Genomic DNA, 23,258 nt, shown 5'->3' with positions numbered 1-23,258 from the left:
GTTGGGAGACAGCATCAGTAACCTGACAACAGCTATTGTTCTTTCTAATTAAAATGATTTTTAGGTTCTCAGCTTGGTTTTATTGTGTAAGCCTGCAATTCAAGTTTTGTTGCCTGTTCTTTAATGGCAAGTTTGTGATTTTTATGTATATATTTTTCTCTTCATTTGCTGATGACGGATGATTTGGGAAAATGGAAGCAAAAGTAGGCTATTCAGCTCCTTAGTCCTAAGCCACGACTCAAATCGGTCATGGCTAACTACCCACTCAAACCGTTAATGCTGCCTGCCTGAAACAAATTAATGTACTCCTCCTTTGGGAAAACTGAAGTCCCCGACACAAATTTAATTCCATAGCCACTAGCTCCATCTCTCCACTGGCAACTCTGAGGCTGAACCATACTGTTCATAACGTGGCGTTCATATTTGACTGAGGTAAGTTTCCAACCACAACTGCTCCATCAGCAAAATAGCATACTTTCATACATCACCTAACTCTGCCTTACTTCAACTGAAAACCTCATTACTGCACTTCTGACTCGTCTCCCATCTTTTGCCATTGTCACTCAAAGCTCTGCTACCGTTATTCAAACTCTCTCCTAGTCCCCTACAGCCATGTTCACCAACTTAAATTGTCTTCTAGTTAAGCAGCACTTTGGTTTTAAAATTCTCATCCTTGTTTTCCAATCACTCGGCCTCAATCCTCCCATCTCCATTCTCCAACAGCGCTATCTGCATTCATCCAATTCTTAGGCTCTTCAACATCCCCGATTTGAATCTCTCCATGATTGGCAGCCGTAATTTCCAGCATTTCTTCACTACCTCTCCTTTTAAGAGGTTTCTTAAAACTACCTCTTCAAACAAGCTGGTGGTCATCTACTCCAATCTCCTGTTGTGGCTTCATGTCTCTGGTAAATACCTACAGATACTTGAATGGTCAAGCCACAGTATAAATACAACTTGTGTTTTGTTTTAAATTTTCTATTGACTTGGCCACAACAGCTGACAGTTCCACATTTTCACCATCCTTTATACACCAATACACTTGGTCTTTCCCCTGGAATGGCTTAGTTTTAATTTTAAAGTGATGGCTCATTGGCCTGGACTTCCTTCCCAGAGGAAATTAGGTGTGTCTGTGTGTCTCTGTCTCTGTCTGTCTCTCTCTCTCTCTGTGTCTCTGTGTATGTGTGTGTGTGTGTCTGGCTACCCATCAAGTCCTTTTGTTCATCATAACTACCTCAATTACATCACCCCTTAAAATTCTATAAGGAAGGAAAACAACCCAAGACTATCTTTTATTTAACTCATTTAATCTTGCTATCATTTTGGTGAATCTGCCCTGCACTTCCAAAGCCTGAGGTGTAAAGTGAATGTACTATTCCAGATGGGGTCTAACCAAGATTCTGTCCAGCTGCAATATTACTTTAACCTCTGTACTCCAGTCCCTTGGGTTAAAGGCTGACATTTTATTAGCGTTTTAAATTTCTTTTCCACCTGTTCTATAATTTTTGCTGACCCCTAAATTTCTTCTGATCCACAGTTTGAGGTTTCTCGCCATTCAAAAGAATGCTCTAACCTATTTTTTGGGTCTAAAATAGATGACCGCATAGCTTTCCTACATGGAACCCACTTGGCACAGTTTTCCCTACTCAATTTAGCAATATCTCTGTACAGCAAGCAATTATGAAGACAGATGGTATGTTGCCTTCATTGCAAGAGGATTTGAGTATAGGAGGAAAGATGTCATCCTGCAATTATATAGAACCTTAGTGAGACCTCACCTGGAATATTGTGTGCAGTTTGGTCTCTTTGTCTAACGAAGGAGATACTTGTTATAGAGGGAGTGCAATGAAGGTTCATGAAATAGACGACACCATTATTCTCATTCAAACATTATGTTTTTACAGGGCACAACAGAGTTGATGCAGGATGGATACTTCCCCTGGCTGCAATGTCTAGACAGTAAGAAGTCTAACAACACCAGGTTAAAGTCCAACAGGTTTATTTGGTAGCAAATGCCACTAGCTTTTGGTAGTAAATGCCACCAGCAAAAGCTAGTGGCATTTGCTACCAAATGAACCTGTTGGACTTTAACCTGGTGTTGTAAGACTTCTTACTGTGTTTACCCCAGTCCAACGCAGGCATCTCCACATCATGGAATGTCTAGAACCGTGGGACACAATCTCAGAATAAGGGGCAGGTCGTTTAAGGACAGAGATGAGGAATTTCTTCACTCAGGGTGGTCAATCTTTGGATTCTCTAAATGCCACAGGGCTGTAGAGGCTCAGTCATTGAGTGTGTTCAAGACTGAGATTTAGATTTCTACATTTTAAAAACATGGAAGGAATGTGAGGTAATGCAGGAAAATGGTGTTGAACTCGAAGATTGGTCATGATCTCATTGAGTGACACAGCAGGCTTGAAGAGCTGAATGGCCGACTCCTATTTCTTATGTTTTGCTCATAGCCATATTGTTTACTATACTGTTATGATCTGGCAGGTGATAAGTGCTGAGCAAAACAAAACCCAAAGTAAAACTTGGCAAGCCATCACAGCTATTTGTATTTTAGTAAGATAAGGTATGTATGCTGAAGTCAGGAGCCACAAATTCCAGTAATACTTCTGGAGATTTTAAATATTAAGTTGAAGCAAGTATTAACAAAAAAAAACTGAACCACACAAAATACACAGTTAAAATTAGTCTTACAGAACGTTCCCCACAAAGGATTTCAATTTGGTTAGACTCTCAAATACACTCAGCTTTAGGCAAGAGTTTTTATTGATATTTAATCCACAAAAAATTCCAGTAATATTTCCAGAAGGCACAACCCACTGTTAGAGAAGATGTATCCCAAGGCTCTTCTCCCTCCAATTCTGCTGTGGAACATTTCTAGGACTTTATAACAAACCATGCTTTCTGAAAAACACAGACACTTTTCTGGGTTGACTGAAAACTGCTTCACTTTACTTTTTTGCACAGCTCTCCCAACATGGAGCACCCTCCAATTCCTAACCTCTCTTTTCTTCTCCTCCTCCTTGTCTAAGGAAGGATATACTTTTCATAGAGGGAGTGCAATGAAGGTTCATGAAATAAACTACGCCATTCTTCTCATTCAAACATAATTTTTTTACAGGGCTCGACAGGGTAGATGCAGGATGGATGCTTCCTCTGGCAGGGTAGATGCAGGATGGATGCTTCCTCTGGCAGGGTAGATGCAGGATGGATGCTTCCTCTGGCTGGAATGTCTAGAACCATGGGACACAGTCTCAGAATAAGGGACAGAATTTAAGTACCGAGATGAGGAATTTCTTTACTATTTTACTAAGATAGTAAATTAAGATAGTTTACCGGTAGCACAGTGTTTAGTACTGCCAGGGTCCTGGGTTCGATTCCTGGCTTGGGTTACTGTTTGTGTGGAGTTTGCATGTCTCCCTCTGTCTGTGTGGGTTTCCCCTGGGTGCTCCGGTTTCCTCCCACAATCTGAAAGATGTGCTGGTTAGGTGTATTGACCCGAACAGGTGCCGGAGTATGACGACTAGGGGAATTTCACCATAATTTCATTGCAATGTTAATGTAAGCCTTACTTGTGACGAATAAACAAATAAAATAAACTCCTATTGAGTTTACCTTTCCTTGAATATAAAATCTTTTCTGTTCTCCTGATGGAATCAGATCAAAACTGGAGAAGGTAACCTCCTGTTTACCACATACCACCCCATGCAGCTGATGAATCAGTACTCCTCCATTTTGAACACTACTTGGCGGAAGCATTGAGGGTGACAAGGTTGTAGAATGTACTCTGGGGGATTTCAGTGTCCCTCACCAAGCGTTGCTCAGTAGTAACACCACAGACTGAGCCCTAAACAACTTAGCTGCTAGATTGGAACTGCGGCAGGTGATGGAACCAACAAGAGGGAAAAACAGACTTGACCACATCCTCACAACCTGCTTGCCACAGATACGTCTGTCCATGACAGTATCAGTAGGAGTGACCACTGCACAGTCCATGTGGAGACAAAATCACATCTTGACAAGGATATCTTCCATTGTGATGTGTGGCACTACGACCGTGCTAAAAGGGATAAATTTCTGACAGATCTGGCAAGTCGAGACTGGGCATACATGAGGTGCTGTAGGCTGTCAACAACAGCAGAATTGCACTCAACCTTAATCTATTACACCATGGCCTGGCATATCCCCCATTATACCATTACCACCAAGTCAGGAGATCAACCCTGGTTCAATGAAGAGTTCAGGAGGGCGTGCCAGGAGCAGTACCACACATACCTAAAATTGAGGTGACACCCTAGTGAAGCCACAACTACTTATGTACCAAACAGCATAAGCAGCAAGTGATAGAGCGAAGTGATCCAACAACCGGCGCATCATATCCACAAGGATTGTGCGGTGGTCACTCTTACTGATACTGTCAAGGACAAATGCATCTGCAGCAGGCAGATTGGTGAGGTATATCCTGTATGCAAAAAGCAGTACAAATCCAACCCAACCAATTCCTGCCCCATCAGTCTACTCTTGACTATCAGTAAAGTGATGGAAGGGGTCATCAACAGTGTGATCAAGCACCTGCTTAGCAATAACTTGCTCATAAACACTCAGTTTGGCTTCTGCCAGACCAACAAGCTCCTGACTTCATTACAGCCTTGGTTCAACTTCGACAAAAGAGCTGAATTCCAAAGGTGAGGTGAGAATGACTGTCTTTTATATCAAGGCCACAAATGACTGAGTGTGGCACCAAAGAGCCCTAGCAAAATTGGAGTCAATTAGAATCATTGGGGGGTGAGGTTGGGGAGAACTCTCCACTAGTTGGCTAACTCGGAGTCATACCTAGCACAAAGGAAGATGATTGTGGTCATTGGAAAGCAATCATCTCACTTCCAAGACATCATTGTAGGCATTCCTCTGGGTTGTGTCCTCGGCCCAACCATCTTCAGCTGCTTCATTAATGACTTTCCTTGTTTCAAAAGGTCAGAAGTGAGGATGTGCAATCATCAGTGAACAATGTTCAGCACCATTTGCACCTCCTCAGATACTGAAGCTGTCCATATTCAAATACATCAAGACCTGGACAATATCCAGGCATGGGTTGAAGTAACAGTCGTGCCACACAAGTGTCAGGTAATGACTTGGCATTTACCATCAGCCGTGTTCTTCACACCAACCAAACATTTTTGAGGAACCTGTGGCATATTTAGTAACTTTGCTATAACATATACTTATTTTAATGTATGCATACATTAGGGAGGCCTAATTTCGAGGGTGATTCTGGCAATAGTGGAAAATAGTTGGTCTATAAAATCAGCTCTATAACTGCAAATATTTAAATGGGGGTCTGGATACCAAATTTCTAATTGTAGAATTTAAAATCTGACTAATTTAATTGCTTGGACGCACCAGTCTGAATTGTACTATATTAACTAAACCCATAATGCTACGGTGAAATAAACATCTACACTTCTTGCATAAACACTGAAGTAGGACAATTATAAACTGCAATGTTAATCTTCCCCTTTCCAAAATATCACTTCATTTATTCATAACCTCAACTCTTTGTTTATTGAGTCTGATGTAGCAGCATTACTGTCAAGTTATGCAAGTGACTCAAAACGATTGAAATGCTATAACTTGATTTCAAGTGTTATATTTTATTTTTCTGAACAAGATTTAAGTATAAGCATGCCTAAGACTTGGAGGGGTTTTTAATGTCTTAAAATTGTACGAAATAGTTTTGTTCAGAAAAAGAGTTAAACTTTTTTTTGATCTGCCTCCTTATTTCACCCTCCTCTTTTCTATTGGTCAACTGAATTGTAGATTCATTGTAACATTACAATCATTGTTCGCAATTTAGTTTCATAGGGAAAGGGGAGGAAAACTTGCCTGTCTTCCAGCATATCTGGATTAACAGAATCACAGCCAACCTTTTTCTCTTCGTGTTTAAACACATATGGCAGGCAGATTGTAGTGTCAGATGAGGGTTGAATTTCAGGCTGTGAACAGACTTTCTTAAGAATTACATTTTGTTATAATTTACCATATGCTTTCTCAAAATCAGTGTGTCACTTGGAAGTTAAACTGGGGAATAAATCTTGAGCCCTGCCAAGTGAGAGTTTATATTTTCTGTTTATATTCTGTACAGGGTAATTGCAGATTAATGTGTACTTTTCTTCTGATCAATATTAACTTCAAAGAGGTTTAAAAACCAGCTGTTTGTAGTGTGAAATGTGCTTTGAGTTCTCTCTGACCGTTATTGTTTCTGCAGTGGACCTTCCTAATGTTGGACCAAAGTCTTGGCAGTGGGCTTAAGTTCTGTTAAGCTCAATAACTTCTGTTGAAGAAAACTTCAGTCACATCTGTCATGAGGTACACTCCCGTCTGTTGTTGAGACTGCTTACTTCAACTTCAGCACGTCACCTGCTTGCCTACTACTGAATCCTTTAACTACACCATCATTAGTTCAAGGATCAACCTTCCATTCCTCTCTCAAATTGCTGGCTTCTTGCTAGGATGCTGCTCCAAGGGCAACATTCACCTTTATTGGACCCTTTGCAAGTTCCCATTACTAACATGAACCTTCAGTGAGATTTGTTGGTTCACTCAAACCTCAGGAGTGGGATGGGAATGATCAACATTCCTGAACCCAATTAACTCCTTTTTTTGTTTTACTTGCCACACTGCTGTAAATCCATCAAAAATTTTTCAATAATAATACCAATTTTTTAACCAAAATAATTCTAGTGCCCTATTTACTGTCTTGATTGCAATCAGCCAACCTAATGACCAGCAAGTTAGGTTTGTTACTTGTTAATGTTAAATGATAGTGTTTTAAAAGGAGTTTAAATTATAAAAATTGCAAATGAATATTTAATTTCTGATTCAAAGTTAGTTATGTTAAATCCAAGTAAGATTATAGTTTTGGAAATAAAGGAACCTTTTCCGAGGATGAGTAAACTATTTAGTTATCTGAGCAATCTATATGAAGAAAAAATCATCTTCGGCATCCCAGCCACAGGATGTGGTTTTACTTTATCAACACAGTCACCTAAAATAGACTCGAAGCATGAATGAACAATAACTCTGTTCATCTGAAGGGACGTTCTTCAGCAATCATTAAGGGATTTTTAAAACAATTTTGACCGTCTCTTGCTAAGCTTATTGTACTTCAATTCACTGTTGTTCACATATGTTCATAAAATGGTCCTTTGATTTATTTTTCTTCTGGCAATAAAACCTCACTCTAGTCTCCAATTGTTTGTGTGAATACAACTTGGCCCATACACTGAAACAAAATGTGCAGTAATAGTTTTAACCCTTCAATAATTCAGTGGAAAATAATGTCTCAGGATCTGTCATTTTGTGCCAAACTTGAAATTTTTGTTCAGCAGGCCACTCTGCATTTTGCTCCTTACTTTCGTAAGAAGGGGCAAATGGGCTTGGGCTGCAGACTAATTCACTTACCATGAATAGTCACCACTTTTAAGATGATGCGCATCATTGTGATTATTTAACCATGATTCCGATGGAAGTCACTATTTCATTGCTTGAGTTCAGTGATAATTGAAAAAAAAATCTTTCTTTTTCTCATGGCTGGAATCATATTTGCCTTAGACTTTTCAGTGAAAGTTATTTCTCTCAACTGAGCTGTGATGGTAAGCCTGTATGTTGAGATTCAACTGCCCTGCATAATTTCTCTGCAAAGTGTTATTTTTGAAGTCATGTTTATGTTTTTATAGTATAAACTATTAGATTTAGAACACTTGATGGTTTGTGCTTCCTGATGAAGATTGTTTGTCACAGTGATAATCATAGCTGGTTTCTCCATTTTGAAATGGTGTGCAAAAACTTTGAATATCCACGAACACCGCAATATTTTGTGGACCATACTACTCTCACATCCTCTTGGGAATACCGTAACCACTCCTGAGATTGTGGCAATTCAAGGAGAAGGCCACCACCTTCAGGCAACATGGGATGGACAATAAATATGGCCTGGCCAACATTATTCATAATCCCAGAACAAATAAGCATTTTTAATGTATCAATTTAAAATGCTGTAGATATAGCATGGTGCTCAAACATTGGAACAGTTTTTATGGGCATACATTAACGTAACTTTTCAGTTATATTTGCTTAACACAGGATTAGACCATCTCAATTGGTAATATGATAGAAATAATAAAATTATGGTTTAATGATCAAATGTAATATTTAAACGTTTTTTATATAATTTCTATACTCATGAGCATTAGGGGATTTATTCTGAGCTTTGGCTTTTAGGAAGGCAAAGAATATATTTCCAACTCAGTCATTAAACTTTGTGTTCTGATCTTTTGACACCAGCTTTGTATCTGTAACGTGATTATTTACAGTGAAATAATATTGAATACCATACTGAAGCACAAGTACCTAATGTTCCAATAAGGCAAAATTAAGCCGATCAGTTAAACCAAGACAAAAAAGGGTGAAACGTCATATGGACTTCATCAAGGAGAAGCAAAAGAAACCTGTTGGCACTTAATTTTGGCGGGAGTAATTGGCACTGGAATCCTCATGTGGAGTACTTCAAAAATGGAGAGCAGCCACCAATAAATTTAATCTGAGATAAAGGCTAGTAGCAATATATTGCAAAAATCTGAAGATTGGTAAAATGTCCTGTCTGGAGTCTAGTGGAACCTGTGTGTGCAGACCTCAGCTGCAGTGCGATGCAGATACTTGTGATGAATTTGACTATCGTGGTGTAATAAGACTGGACTATGGACAATCCAGAAATTATTTCCCCATATAAGCTAGGTTTTATCCCATCTGTACCAGTGACTTTTCTTCTCTCAGAACTATTAACCTTTTAAGTACTGCAACTTTCTTTTTATCCTATCCAACATTGCTACTGCTTTCTCCTTTACTGCTACCTTGGCAGCATCCACTAGTCTGATGCAGATAACTCATTTTATACTTCAGCCATACTCTGTCTCCTTTATTATCCCGAAATGGCCCCAGTCATCCTTTGACTACACTATTACTATTTGTGTTTATATAGGACTTTTGGGTTACTTTTTTTGTGAATTCCAAGTGGCTGGAATTCATAGTTTCAAAGCTTGCATTTTTTTGAGACCTAAAATGGAAAGGGTTAATGAGAAGGGGAATAAAGGCAACTGCTCCTTACAGCTTCTAAGGAAGCCAAGATTGAGATTGGAAACTTAAACCTCTGGAAGACGAAAACTGGTTGAAACCATGTGAAAGGAACAGAGCCATCAGAATTCGGATGACAGTGATCTTGGGGTGCAGTACAAGCAGGCTGAAGAAGACAGAGGTTAGATATAGAAGCTGAGAATAAGCAAATACACAATGGCTGCAGCTGTTTCTGTTACTTGAAAATAACATTGGTAGATTTATTCATTGTATCTCATCCCAGTTTTATTCTTTGTACCCAGATAACGTGCAGCTCATTAAAAGCAGAGTTGAGGAGGTTCCGTAGACATGTAATTTTTAAAAAATGAAGACTCTGCCTGTGGAATTCACTCACTGATTATTCCATTGGAGTTTCAATTCGTGTGCCTCATTATGACCTTTGGAAGTATCTGTTCTTCCACAAATACCTAACACTCCAGGTCCATTTTGTGCATCTTAGCTTTTCAACAGCATTGAGGTAATATAAGAAAGCCATTAACACATCTAGTAGGGAATTCAGGAGAAGCTCCTTTACCCAGAGCATGGTTAGAATATGGAACTCGTTGCCACAAGAAGTAGTTTTGATCAGCTTAGATACGTTTAAGGAGAACTTGAGGAAGAGAATACGAACTATGCTTGATTGGGCTAAATGAAGGAGTGGGAGGAGGCTCGAGTGGAGCATAAGCTATCATGGACCTGTTGGTTCGAATTCTCTGTTTCATTGCCACAGACGTTTTACAATTCTATGTATGTTTCTTGTCTAATAGTGCAGCTGGACAATCTGCTCTGTAATTGTTTGCTTGAAGATGTATGGGAGACTGGGAATGGATTGTTTGCTGATCTGACAATTTTCAGTCTGTTGTTCTCCTTTCCTAGTGTAAATTACCTGGTCACTCCCATTGTCACTCTTTAATGGCCCCACTGAAATTGAGAATTCTTTGCATTTGAAATTCTGGGAATAAATCGTAGGATTCTACCAGGGCAATTTTTCGCTGTTGTTCGTTCTCCTCTCATGCACTCTTTCACCACCCCCTTCAACCATCCCTCCTCCAAATGTCTTGTTTTGTACTTCCTTTTCTAGTGGTGATTTGTGCTGGGACGGAGCCAGCTGTCCTCAATATCTCATCCCAGTTTAATTCTTTGTGCCCAGATAATGTGCTGGCAGGCTGTGCTACGTGGGAGATATTATAAGTTAGTTTGATGTGCTTTCTAGCAGCATCACTGGATAGTAGTTAAGAGCTAATAATATTTATACTTTTTCTCTCCTGCTTAGTTTGGAACTGAGCTAGCCACTATTGTCACAACAGATATTGACTCACTCAGTACAAACCAAGATTAACATTGGCACCATACTCTCCATTCTGGCTCAGCATCACATCAACTGTTTCACTTAAACATTGGGTTCCTTTGTTTTAAGGCAATTGTAAATACAAAAGTGATGAGAAGTATGAATACCAGAATAACAACCTTTACCATGCACTCAATGAATCATCTTGAATTCATACAATGAGTGATATTTTGAGGTGCAGCATCTTATCCTGCTGTTACGTACAAATGTACCTGAGTTTCACTTGGTTGCTTTTATAATACAATAATGTTAATCATTGAACTTGTAGTTTCTGTTTCGTCGAAGCAATTCAGCTGAGTGGTAATAAAAGGTTTGGTTTCAAAAGGGGGAGAAACATCAGGTAGAATTCTAATCTCCCTCTTGTAATCCCTGCTGGAATGTGCACTTAGAGTCACTGTTATTTACATCACAGAACAAAGCTATTTGGCTCTCTGAGTCCATGCTATCTCCCGTGGAGCAATCATTCCCCTGCTCTGTTCCTGTAGCCCTGCATGTTAATTTCCTTCAAATATTCATCTGATTTTCTTTTGAAATTATCCTTCCACCCCCATGGGCAGTAAATTCCAGGTTCATCACCAATGCATTAAAACTTCTTCTCATTCCCCTTGTATCTCTTGTCCAAAATATTAAATTTGTGTCCCCGAGTCCTTATACAATCAGCTAATGGGAAGTGTTTTTGGAAACACAGAAAATACAAGCACGAGGAGGCTATTCAGCCCCTCAAGCCTGATCTGCCATTCAATATGATCATGGCAGATTCTATATCTCAACACCATACTCCTGTTTCCATAGGTTGATCACCCTGAGTGGAGAAATTTTTCCTCATCTCAGTCCTAACTGGCCTACCCCATATCCTGAGACTGTGACCCCTTTGCTCTAGACCCCCAGCCAGGGAGAACAACATCCCTGCATCCAGTCTGTCTAACCCTGTCAGTATTTTATACATTTTGAGGAGATTCCCTGTTCTTCTAAACTCCAGTGAATACAGGCCTAGTTGACCCAATCTCCCCTCATATGACCATCCTAGGAATCAGTCTGGTGAACATTTGCTGCACTTTCTCTTTCTTAGGTAAGGAGATCGCAACTGCACACAGTTCTCCAGATGTCTCATCAAGGCCCTCCACAGCTGCAGTATGATAACCTTGTTCCTATGCTCAAATCCTCTTGAAGTGAAGGCCAACATATCATTTGCCTTCCTTACTGCTTTTTTGCATCTGCATGCTTGCTTTCAATGGTTGGTGTGCACGGAAGTCCAGGTCCCTTTGTACATAAACATTTCCCAATCTATCACCATTCAAATAATACTCTGCCATTTTGCTTTGCCTACTGAAGTGGATAACTTCACACTTGTCCACATTATACTGCAATGTATTTGTCCACTCACTCAACTTGTCTAAATCACTTTGTAGCCTCTTAACATCCTCTTCACCACTTTCATTCCCACTTAGTATTGCTCCATCAGCAAACTTGGAGTTATTACATTTTGTTCCCTCATCCAAATTATTGACATATCTTGTGAATAGCCAAGCACTGATCCCTGAGGTAACAAACTAGTGACTGCCTGCCATTCCAAAAAGGACCCATCTATTCCTACTTTCTGTTTCCTGTTTGCTAACCAATTCTCAATCCATTGCCAATTTATTACTCCCAAACCTATGTGCTTTAGTTTTGCACACTAGCCTGTTATGTTGGATTTCATCAAAAGCTTTCTAAAAATCCAAATACTCCACATTCACTCGTTCTCCCTTATCTATTCTACTAGTTACATCCTCAAAACAATTGAGTAGGTTTGTCAAACATAATTTCCATTTCATAAATACATGTTGACTTTGTCTAATCCTGTTATTTTTTAAATATCCTATTATCACATCCCTTATTATAAACTAGCATTTTCCCTACCACTGATAGGTTAACTGGTCTGTAATTCCTTATTTTCTCCCTCCCTCCTTTTTTAAATAGTGCACTTAACATTTGTCACCTTCCAATCTGCCAGGACTGTTCAAGAATCTACAACATTTTGGAATATGACAATCAAAGCATCCACTATTTCCATGGCCATTTCCCTGGGATGTAGATTATAAGGCTCTGGGGATTTATTGACTTTCAGTCCTATTAATTTCCCCAGCACTGTTTTTACTAATGCTAATTTCCTTCGATTCTTGGTTTCCTAGCATTTCTGGGATGTTATCTGTGTCTTCCATGAGGACAGAATTAAAGTGGTTGTTTAATTGCTCTGCCATTTGTCCTCTATTATAAATTAGCACTTATGTTTTGTTAACCACTCTCTCAATATGTCCTGCCACTTTCAAAGATCATGTTCATGCACTTCCATTTCCATCCGTTCCTACGTTCCCTTTAGAATTGTGCCATTAAATCTATGATGCATCTCCCTATCACTTACGCCAAAATGCATCATCTCTCACTTTTTTGTATTAAATCCAAACTGCCACTTGTCTGCCCGTTGTGCCAGCCTGGATATGTCCTATTGCAGGCAGTTTGTATTATTGTAACTGTTTGCCATTCCTCCAAGTTACATTTGGATATTATTAGCAAATTTGGACTTTTTATTCTGTATTCCAAGCAACAAGTCATTTATATAGCAAAAAAAAGCAGTGGTCCTGGCACTGACCCTCGGGGAACACCACTTGCTGCTTTCAGCCAATTTTTAAATCCAAATGCACACCTTCCTATTCCATTGGCCTCAATTTTGTATACCAGCCTTTTATGTGGTACCTTGTCAGACACTTCCTTCAAATCCAAATAGATAAAAATCCACTACATTTTCTTCACCAACCATCTCTGCCTTTTACAAATTTGTGCTGGTTCTCCTAATGCCAGGTGATCTTTTCCCCTGAAGAAGGATTCCAAAACTTGGACTTCTCACTGATCTTCGACTAACTGGCCTGCAGATGCTGAGACTTTTCTTGCATCCTTTCTTGAATAAGGGTGTTGCATTTGCCACACGCCAATTCTCTGGCACTTCCCCCAAATCTAGGGAAGCTTGAACTTCCATGGTTATTGGACAGGGACATCTTTGGGATTGGCTGTGCTGCCTCGCTCAGTCAAATAGCCTTCGACCAGTCACTATTTAGATTCCCATATGGACAGTAGAGACATGGTTTAGATACTGAAGAGTTGCTTGAATTTAGGAACTGTGCCCCAGATAAATCATTATCTTTAGGAGAGGATTTAAGGTGAGAAAATTAAGAGGGGAAAGTAATTTGGCAATTTTTCTCACTGTTGGTAGAACAGAAAAGTATAACATTTTATTCAAAATAAATAATGTCACAGTGCACATTTTTGGCAATAAGAAATTTATTAAATCTAAGTGATTCATGAATACAACATCAATTTGATGGATTTTATATCAGAAACTGAATGCATATTTTAATTGCGGAAATGCGATGCTCAAATTGTCATCTATTTAAATGTGTAGCAGTAAAACAACAACTTTGTATTTATATGGGATCTTTAACATCGCAAAACATTCTAAATGCTTAAAAAGGTTAAGTGCTACTTTGGGTTACATTTGTACATGCAGAGGTGTGGTGCATGCATTTCATTGGGTTGCCTATCAAATACATTTCTTGCTAAACTGTTAGTGAAACAATCTTGGGCTAGTGCATGTACAAACTAAAGGGGGACATTCTGAGAAGAAAATTACTCTGACTTACCCAGATCATGTAAGTCAGCTCATGGTCATTGTAAAAATTTGTGAAGTCATCTGCTCCCAATTGGATTTAGTGCATTAAAGATGGGGAATGTTAAAGCATTTTGCTCCCAGTGTTGGTACAGAATGGAGTATTTGAAAAAAAAATCTGTCTCTGTGCATCCAGCCGTGAACTGAAAAGGTTTTGAATTCAGGTGTGCTTCAACAGAAGGTCTTTGTAGGAGCTTGGTGACATGAAAACTGCCCATGGTGTTTTCTCACTTGTGAGTGACAGGGAAATAACAAACTCAATCAAATCATTTTTTTTCTCACTTTTTCTTGCTCACAGTGGAGAACATTCAGCTGAATTTGAACCTTCAGGTGGGAAACAAAAGTGGTGTTGTGTGCAGCGGTGAATTGACTGTTTGCCTGGATGGCCTTAATGTTGACTTGGGAAATCTGCCTAATGGCACCATCATGACAGAAAGTAAGTACTGCAACACATGGTTCATTCTGATGCTTGGATTGCGGGTGATGGGTCATACATAAGAAATTACTTAATACACCTTAATTGATTTGCAGCTCTTCAATGAAAATGTGTTTTTATAGTTGGTATTAAAACTGGTAAGTTCAAAACAAATATTTTGTGGTGTTAGAAGTTGTAAAATTCAATTTACTAAATCTCTAATAGTTTAATTTGACAAACTTTCTGTGCTGTTGTCTGTTGCTTGTCTTAAGTTGGTTCTGATAAAGGATAATCATGGATTTAATACTGTCTTAAAATATGCATCTTGTTTACAAGCACATGATAGCAGCAACTTCTACTCAGTTGAACATCTATATGTAACCTTACTATATTTGGGGTATATTATACTGCAAAGTTGTTAATTTCAAGCTATCAAATTTTGTTTTATGTTTGCCATTTCCAGTTGATTTTAACCTTAGTGTTAATTAGTAGTCAAGCTTAAATTGACTGAAAGGAAATCATGAAGGTTTTAATTACATTGGCTCTTAAACCAATCGCAAAATAGGGGGTTTTTACAATAGCTAATTCTTCAATCATTTCAAAATATTTGCACATCGTTCATTGACTTATATTGACAACATATTACAGCGCTGGCATACCAATGACTTGGGCCAAATGAGAGCCATGTTTTTATTTGGTGAATTAATCACCTGTTGGTTTATAGCTCCTCTAATTTGCTTCCAACAATAGTTTCATTCATAATGATGTTATCATGTCTAATACTAGGTTCTTTCCACTGTCGGCATGCATCATTTCCAGAAGCTGAAAATGGCAAAATTTTGGTATTGTATTAGGTTTCTAAATTTATTGTACAAAATTTCACAGGGATTTAATGTTGAATTGATAGGACATTTGAGTTTGTTATAAATCCAAAAATTATTGGAAACTTAAAAACAATTTGTAAATAGACTATTTTCTTTAAAAACCAGGAAACCAAGTTTTGTTGCTACAATAAGCTGGATCGTTAGAAAATAATATTGCAGTGTATGTAAACATTGTACTCAAAGTCTTTATCTTATGCTATAAGTTGATGAGAACCCGGCAGAGCCTGAATTCCAGGCCCAACCCCTCTCTTTTGACCACCAAAGAAGATAGCAAGGTATTAGGTCTGTGAATTGCTTGGTACATCTGTTAATCCATTCTCTTTGTATTCAACTCATAGTTTTGCTATGCTTAACAAAATTCTGAAGATGATTTGTAAAATAATTAATTCTGATTATTGAAAGCTTTAGGATGTGCTTTGAAGAGTGTGTAAAATATGTTTGTTCAGTATGTTTTTAGAACTTGGAAGCAGTAGAATATTTTTAATGGTATTAAAAGGTTGTATTTTGTAGTTATTCAATAACAGTGGACTGGAGAGAATTAATACTTGCACCATACAACGTTTGATTTGATTTATTATTGTCACGTATTAATATACAGTGAAAAGTATTGTTTCTTGCACGCTATACAGACAAAGCATACCTTTTATTTGAGAAGGAAAGGGGAGGTTGCCGAATGTCAGTTTACAGTCATAGTTCAACTTAATGTGAGGTAGGTTCATTCAAAAGTCTGATGGCAGCAGGGAAGAAGCTGTTCTTGAGTCGGTTGGTACGTGTTCTCAGACTTTTGCATCTTTATCCCGATGGAAGAAAGTAGAAGACAGAATGTCCAGGGTGCGTGGGGGTCCTTAATTATGCTTTTCCGAGTCAGTGGGAAGTGTACACAGTGTCAATGGGTGGGAGGCTGGTTTACGTGATGGACTGGGCTTCGTTCACGACCGTTTGTAGTTTCTTGCGGTCTTGGACAGAGCAGGAGTCATATCAAGCTGTGATACAACCAGAAAGAATGCTTTCTATGGTGCATCTGTAAAAGTTGGTGAGAGTTGTAGCTGACATGCCAAATTTCCTTGATCTTCTGAGAAAGTAGAGGTGTTGGTGTCCTTTCTTAACTATAGTGTTGGCATGGGGGGACTAGGACAGGTTGTTGGTGACCTGGACAACTGAAAACTTGAAGCTCTTGACCATTTCTACTTCATCCCCATTAATGTCGATGAGGGCAGGTCCTCCATTATGCTTCCTGAATTCAATGAATATCTCTTTCATTTTGTTGACATTGAGGGAGAGATTATTGTCGTTGCACCAGTTCACCAGATTCTCTATCTCTTTCCTGAACTCCGTCTCGTCATTGTTTGCGATCTGACCCACTACAGTGGTCTCATCAGCAAACTTGAAAATCGAGTTAGAGGGAAATTTGGCCACACAGTCATAGGTGTGTAAGGGTATAGTAAGGGGCAGAGAACACAGCCTTGTGCGAAACCGGTGTTGTGGATGATCGTGGAGGAGTGCTGTTGCCTCTGGATTAGGAAATTCAGGATCCAGTTGCAGAGGGAAGAGCTGAGCCCCAGGCTCCAAAGTTTGGAGATGAGTTTCGTAGGAATAATGGTGTTGAAGGCTGAGCTGTAGCCGATAAATAGGAGTCTGACATAGGTGTCTTTGTTATCTAGGTGTTCCAGGGTTGAGTGCAGGGCCAGGGAAATGGCATCTGCTGTGGACCTGTTGCGGAGGTAGGTGAACTGTAGTGGATCCAGGCAATCTGGAAGGCTGGAATTGATTCGTGCCATGACTAATTTTTAGAAGCACTTCATAATGATGGCTGTCAGAGCCACCGGATGATAGTCATTAAGGCAATCTGCTTGGCTTTTCTTTGGTACTGGGATGATGTTCGTCTTCTTGAAGCAGATAGGGACCTCAGATTGTTGTAAAGAGAGGTTGAAGATGTCTGCGAATACCCCCGCTAGCTGGTTTGTGCAGGATTTGAGTGCTTATCCGGGTTGCCCATATGGGCCAGTTGCTTTCCGTGGTTGACCTTTGAGAAGGCTGCTCTGGCACCTGCAATGGTGACCTCGGATACAGGTTCATCCGAGGCTTCCAGAGTGGACGGCGTGCTCTCGCTGACCTCTCGCTCAAAACGAGCAAAGAATGCATTGAGCTCATCAGGGCGGGGTGTGTTGGTGCCGGCGATTTTACATGCCTTCATCTTGTAGCCTATTATGTCTTGTAGACCTTGCCATAGTTTGCGAGGGTCCGTGTGGCTGGCCTGGGACCCTAGCTTGGTCCAAATCAGTCTTTTGTCATCTTTGATGGATCTCCTTGGATCATATCTGGCTTTCTTGTATAGGTCAGGATCACTTTACGTGAGTACCCTCAGACCTGGACTTCAGCAAGCAGTGGATAGCCCTGTTCACCCATAGTTTCCGGTTGGGGAACACGCGGATTTGCTTCTTTGGTACACAGTCTTCTACACACTTATTAATGAAGTCAGTTACTGTAGTGGTGTACTCGTTCAGGCTGGTTGCAGAGTTTTTAAATGCTGACCAGTCTACTGACTCTAAGCAGTTCTGTAGGAGATTATCCAATTCCTCAGACCAACATTGCACGACTTTCTTTGACGGATTCTCCCGCTTCAGTTTTTGCTTGTAAGCCGGGAGCAGGAGCACAGCCTTGTGGTCTGATTTACCAAAGTGTGGGCAGGCGATAGAGCGGTAGGCATGTTTGATATTTGTGCAGCAGTGGTCTAGGATGTTTGGGCCTCTGGTGGAACAGGAGACGTGTTGGTCGTATCTTGCTAGGACACTCTTGAGCTTGGCCTGATTGAAGTCTCGATGAACAAGGCCTCAGGATGTTTTGTCTCAAGACTATTTGTAGTGGTATATATTTCATCTAGCGCGGTCTTCACGTCCACGTGAGATGGGATGTAAACTGCTGTCAGGATAACAGAAGTGAACTCCTGCAGAAGGTAATAGGGGCGGCATTTTAGCGTCAGGTATTCTAGGACGTAGGAGCGGAAATAGGCCATTTGGACCATCGAGTCTGCTCTGCCACTCAATGAGATAATGACTGATCTGATATAATCCTCAACTTCATTTTCCCATCTTATCCCCATGATCCTTGATTCCCTTACTGATTAAATATCTGTCTATCTCGGCCATGAACATACTTAGTGACCTAGCCTCTGTGGTAAAGAATTCCACAGATTCACTATCCTCTGAGAAACGAAATTCTTCCTCATCTCTGTCTGAAATGGGTAACCCATTACTGAGTTTATGCCCTTCTATTGTATGTTTCAGTACTGATGTATATAAAATTTATTAAATGATATAATCGCGCTTTGAGAAAGTCAAAGCTGTTTGAAAGGAAATTTAGAACCAAGGATTCTAGTCTTCATGATGTATTGGGCACTTTTTAGATAATTTCTGTGATTTTATTAATTTGGTGTTTCAGCTGGGACCATATAGGTACAGTTGGAAGTCATTCAGTCCTTGGGCATGTTCCACCATTTAATTAGATCACGGTCAATCTGCACCTCCACTCATTTACATGTATTTGCATATTCCTTGATATCCTTCTCCAACAAAAATATATTGATTTTAATTATGAAAATTTCAATTGACCTGGAATCCACAGCATTTTGTGGGAACAAGTTCAAGATTTCCATTATTCTTTGTATGGGAAGTGTTTCCAGATTTCCATTCCAAAAGGCCTAATTCTCATTTAAAGATTATGCCCTTTAGTTCTAGATTCTGCCACCAGAGAAACCAGTTTGTTTGTATCAATGCCATGAAAACCCCTTTATTATTTTAAATGCCTTGGTTAAATCACTCGTTATCCTTCTAAAGAGAGAATCAAAAGCAAGTTTATGTAACCTGGTATCATAATTTGTGCTCAAGGATGCTTGCATGAGGTGCACATTTCCAGTTAAATATTGGGAACGCGATAGCTATCATCCTTGGTCAGCATTATAAAGTTTTTACATCTGCCTCTAATTTCATTCTTCTCCAAAACTAATGGCTTTGACAGACCAGGTACTTTGCAACTTCAGCTATTTGATGCTGAGCTTCTCACCTCATTCTCTCCATCACAAAGACTGTCTACTTCCGTTTCATAATATCCTTCTGCCCCACCGTAGCCCATCCGCTGCTGAAAGAGTCATAGGAAGCGATCTTGAGCTCGTGTTCACCATCCGTGCAAGTGCTGGTGGGGGCTCAAGATCCGGAAGTTGCAGATCTCGCCAGCGAGATCATGATCTCGGATCTTCCCCGCCCCTCACCAGGTTCATGCCCGAACAGATGAACCTGCTTTACATGAATTTTAATATATTTTGATATTATTAACACACCACCTCGCTGTACATTGAATCCCCCCACCTTATAATGACACTACACAGACGTGACTTGCAACAGATTCACCTAGACGTGAACCTGTTGTGGTGAATATAGCCCCTAGGGAAGAGGGACATGACCAGGCAGTGGTTGGCACTGCCAGGCTGATACCATGCCCATGCTGGCTGTACTGAGGGGGGGCAATGATTAGGTGGGTGGGGGAGGGGAGAGAAGTGCCAACTCCAATTGGGGGTGGGGAGAGGAGCCTCTGAGGCATCTGGGAAGGGCTGGGGGGTGGGGGGGGGGGAGGTTTATTCCTGTTATGACTGGGGCACCCTTTAATTATGGTGACCTGATCTTAATGCAGCCAAGTTTTGCCAGCGTGTTGAGATTCTGCCCCCCTGCATGATGGCGTGAAACGTGCCCCTTTGATTTTTTTTAGGCAGAATGTCATAAAATCTGGAGAGAAAAAGTAACCTGGAGAGAAACAGACCAGTTTTCTAGCCAGAAACAACACTGCCATTTTTTGGTAAGATTCCCCCAATGATGTCTTTGTCACTTCAAAACTTGACTCACCTGGTTGGCCTTCCATCATCCATTCTTCATAACCTTCAATTTTTCCTGAACACTACTTCTACTCATTATGCTGTTTAAATTCCTCCATTGTTTGGTCCTTCTCCACTCCCTCCAGCTCTAAAGCCCCTCTCCCCTCTCTCCTACCCACCCGCATCTAAAGTTTTTTTGATAATGTGCCTGTGAAAACCCGCGGGATGTTCTTCTGCAATAAAAACTCAATATAAATGCAAGATGCTGCTTCTGTTTCTTGAGCCTGGCAAAACCTGCCATCGGGGGGTCCAGAATGAGCAAGATCATTGGGCAACATTCTTTCAATTGGTATTCAGAAGGTATGAACTAAAGTCTTGTACTTATGTTGTAGCTGCTGAATGCAACCATTTATTTGATTTGCTTTTGATCAGAGGCACTCCCTCCATGACTTTGCTCTTCCCTCCCTCTGCAATCTCCTTCTGCCCAACAATCCAGTGCTCAACCAATCAACTATGAGGGCAGCATGGTGGCACTAGTTAGCATTGCTGTCTCACAGCACCAGGGACCCAGGTTCGATTCCCGGCTTGAGTCAGGTTCATCTGCATGTAATTTACGTGATTGTTCTTTTGCCCCTTTTAACACTTGATATATTGTCTGATTCTCTCCAAAACTTTAATACAATTTCACATTTCAGTAATTCCCAAAACATATGCACCAGGAACATCACCAATCCAAAATGCTGCCTCTGTCCGAAACCCAAATGTAATTTGGCTTGGCTTGACAACCTACATGAAAAGCAGCCTCCCTTCATTGCTTATCCACTCCATGTTTAATTCCATTACAGATGTTAAGTTTCTTTTCTGCCAAAGCCCTCATGCACAAGGCTCCTTGTCACTAAATTCACTGTGCTGACAGTGGTGTGAAATCACAGGGTTTTCATGAGCACAGGAGCCACATTGGGACCTAACTCCTCAATTATGTTCCCACTTTTTATGGATTCTCACACACCGGTTTATATAGCTGCAAGTGGCAGTATCACTGCCATCTGAGGTGGAAATTTTGACTGTCGTAAGTGTCTTTCGTCTAAAGATTGCACAATTTAACAAGTGAACCGACCAGAATATAACTTTCATTGAATAGTAATCACTCATGTCCAATAACAAAGAACAAAGCGAACAAAGAACAGTACAGCAGAGGAACAGATCCATCGGCCCTTCAAGTCTGCACAGATCATAATTCCAGACATTTACCACCCACTGTGTAAAAAAACAAATTTGCCTCGCATGTTTCCTCTAAACCTTTCTTCACGCACCTTAAACTATGTACCCTAATATTTGACTTTTCTACCAAGGAAAGAGCATCTGACTATCCATTCTGTCCATGCCATTCATAATCTTGTAAACCTCTATCGGGTCGCTCCTCAACCCCCCTTGTTCCAGTGAGAACAAACTGAGTTTATCCAACCTCTCCTCATAGCTAATACCGTCCAGACCAGACAATATTCTGGTAAACCTCTTCTGTATCCTCTCCAAAGCATCCACATCCTTCTGGTAATATGGCTGTACATAGCATTCCATAAGACTTGGAGCAGAATTAGGCCACTCAGCCCATCGAGTCTGCTCCACCATTCAATCATGGCTGATATTTTTCTCATCCTCATTCTCCTACCTTTTCCTCATTAACCCTGATCCTCTTATTAATCAAGAACCTACTTATCTCTCTCTCATTCCAAATGAGGCCTAAATAAGGTTCTGTACAGCTGCAGCATGACCTGCCAATTCCTATACTCATTGGCCCGACTGATGAAGGCAAGCATGCTGTATGACTTCTTGACTGCCTTATCCACTTGCGTTGCCACTTTCAGTGATCGGTGGACATGTGCGCCCAGATCTCTTTGCCTGTCAATATTTCTAAGGGTTCTACCATTTACTGTATAATTCCTACATGCATTGGACCTTCCAAAATGCATTACCTCAGATTTGTCCGGATTAAACTCCGTCTGCCATTTCACCGCCCAAGTCTCTAACCGATCTATATTTTGCTGTATCCTCTGACAATCCTTTTCACTATCCGCAGCTCCACCAATTTTTGTGTCGTCTGCGAACTAACTAATCAAACCAGCTACATTTTCCTCCAAATCATTTACATATGCTATGAACAATGAAGGTCCCAGAACTGATCACTGTGGAACACCGCCAGTCACAGTCTTCCATTCAGAAAAGCACCCCTCTACTGCTACCCTCTGTCATCTATGCCCAAGCCAGTTCTGTATCCATCTTGCCAGATCTCCTCTGATTCCGTGTGACTTCACCTTTTGTACCAGTCTACCATGAGGTACCTTGTCAAAGGCTTTACTGAAGTCCATGTATACAACATTCAATGCCTTTCCCTAATCTATCATCTTTGTCACTTCCTCGAAAAACTCAATCAAGTTAGTAAGGCACGACCTCCCCTTCATAAAACCATGCTGTCTATCAGTAATAAGTCCATTTGTTTCCAAATGTGAGTAAATCCTGTCCCTGAGAATCTTTATCAATAATTTCCCTACCACTGACCTAAGGCTCACTGGCCTATAATTTCCTGGATTATCCCTGCTGCCCTTCTTAAACATTGGAACAACATTGGCTATCCTCCAGTGTTCTGGAACTTCACCTGTAGCCAATGAGGATACAAAGATTTCTGTCAAGGCCCCAGAAATTTCCTCCCTTGCCTTCCTCGGTATTCAGGGGTAGATCCCATCAGGCCATGGGGATTTATCTACTTTAATGCTTTTTAAGACGCCCGACACCACCTCTTTGATATTGACATGACCCAGAATACCTACATACCCGACCCTAGGCTCCTCATCCACCAAGTAGTTCTCTTTGGTGAA

At 40.4% G+C, this 23,258-nt stretch overlaps 1 protein-coding gene across 3 annotated transcripts in view; it reads left to right on the top strand.

The window, feature by feature from the left end:
• Positions 1-23,258, top strand: part of wwp2 (WW domain containing E3 ubiquitin protein ligase 2) — a 207,083-nt gene that overhangs the window by 57,632 nt on the left and 126,193 nt on the right. For all 3 annotated transcript variants that reach the window (XM_078210656.1, XM_078210653.1, XM_078210654.1), the window contains one exon: positions 14,524-14,661. In XM_078210656.1, the coding sequence (XP_078066782.1) occupies positions 14,524-14,661 (138 nt within the window). The remainder of the gene's footprint in view (positions 1-14,523; positions 14,662-23,258) is intronic.

The sequence above is a fragment of the Mustelus asterias genome, chromosome 4, assembly GCF_964213995.1.
Source record: "Mustelus asterias chromosome 4, sMusAst1.hap1.1, whole genome shotgun sequence".
NCBI lineage: Eukaryota > Metazoa > Chordata > Chondrichthyes > Carcharhiniformes > Triakidae > Mustelus > Mustelus asterias.
This window is presented reverse-complemented; position numbering and strand designations above follow the sequence as displayed.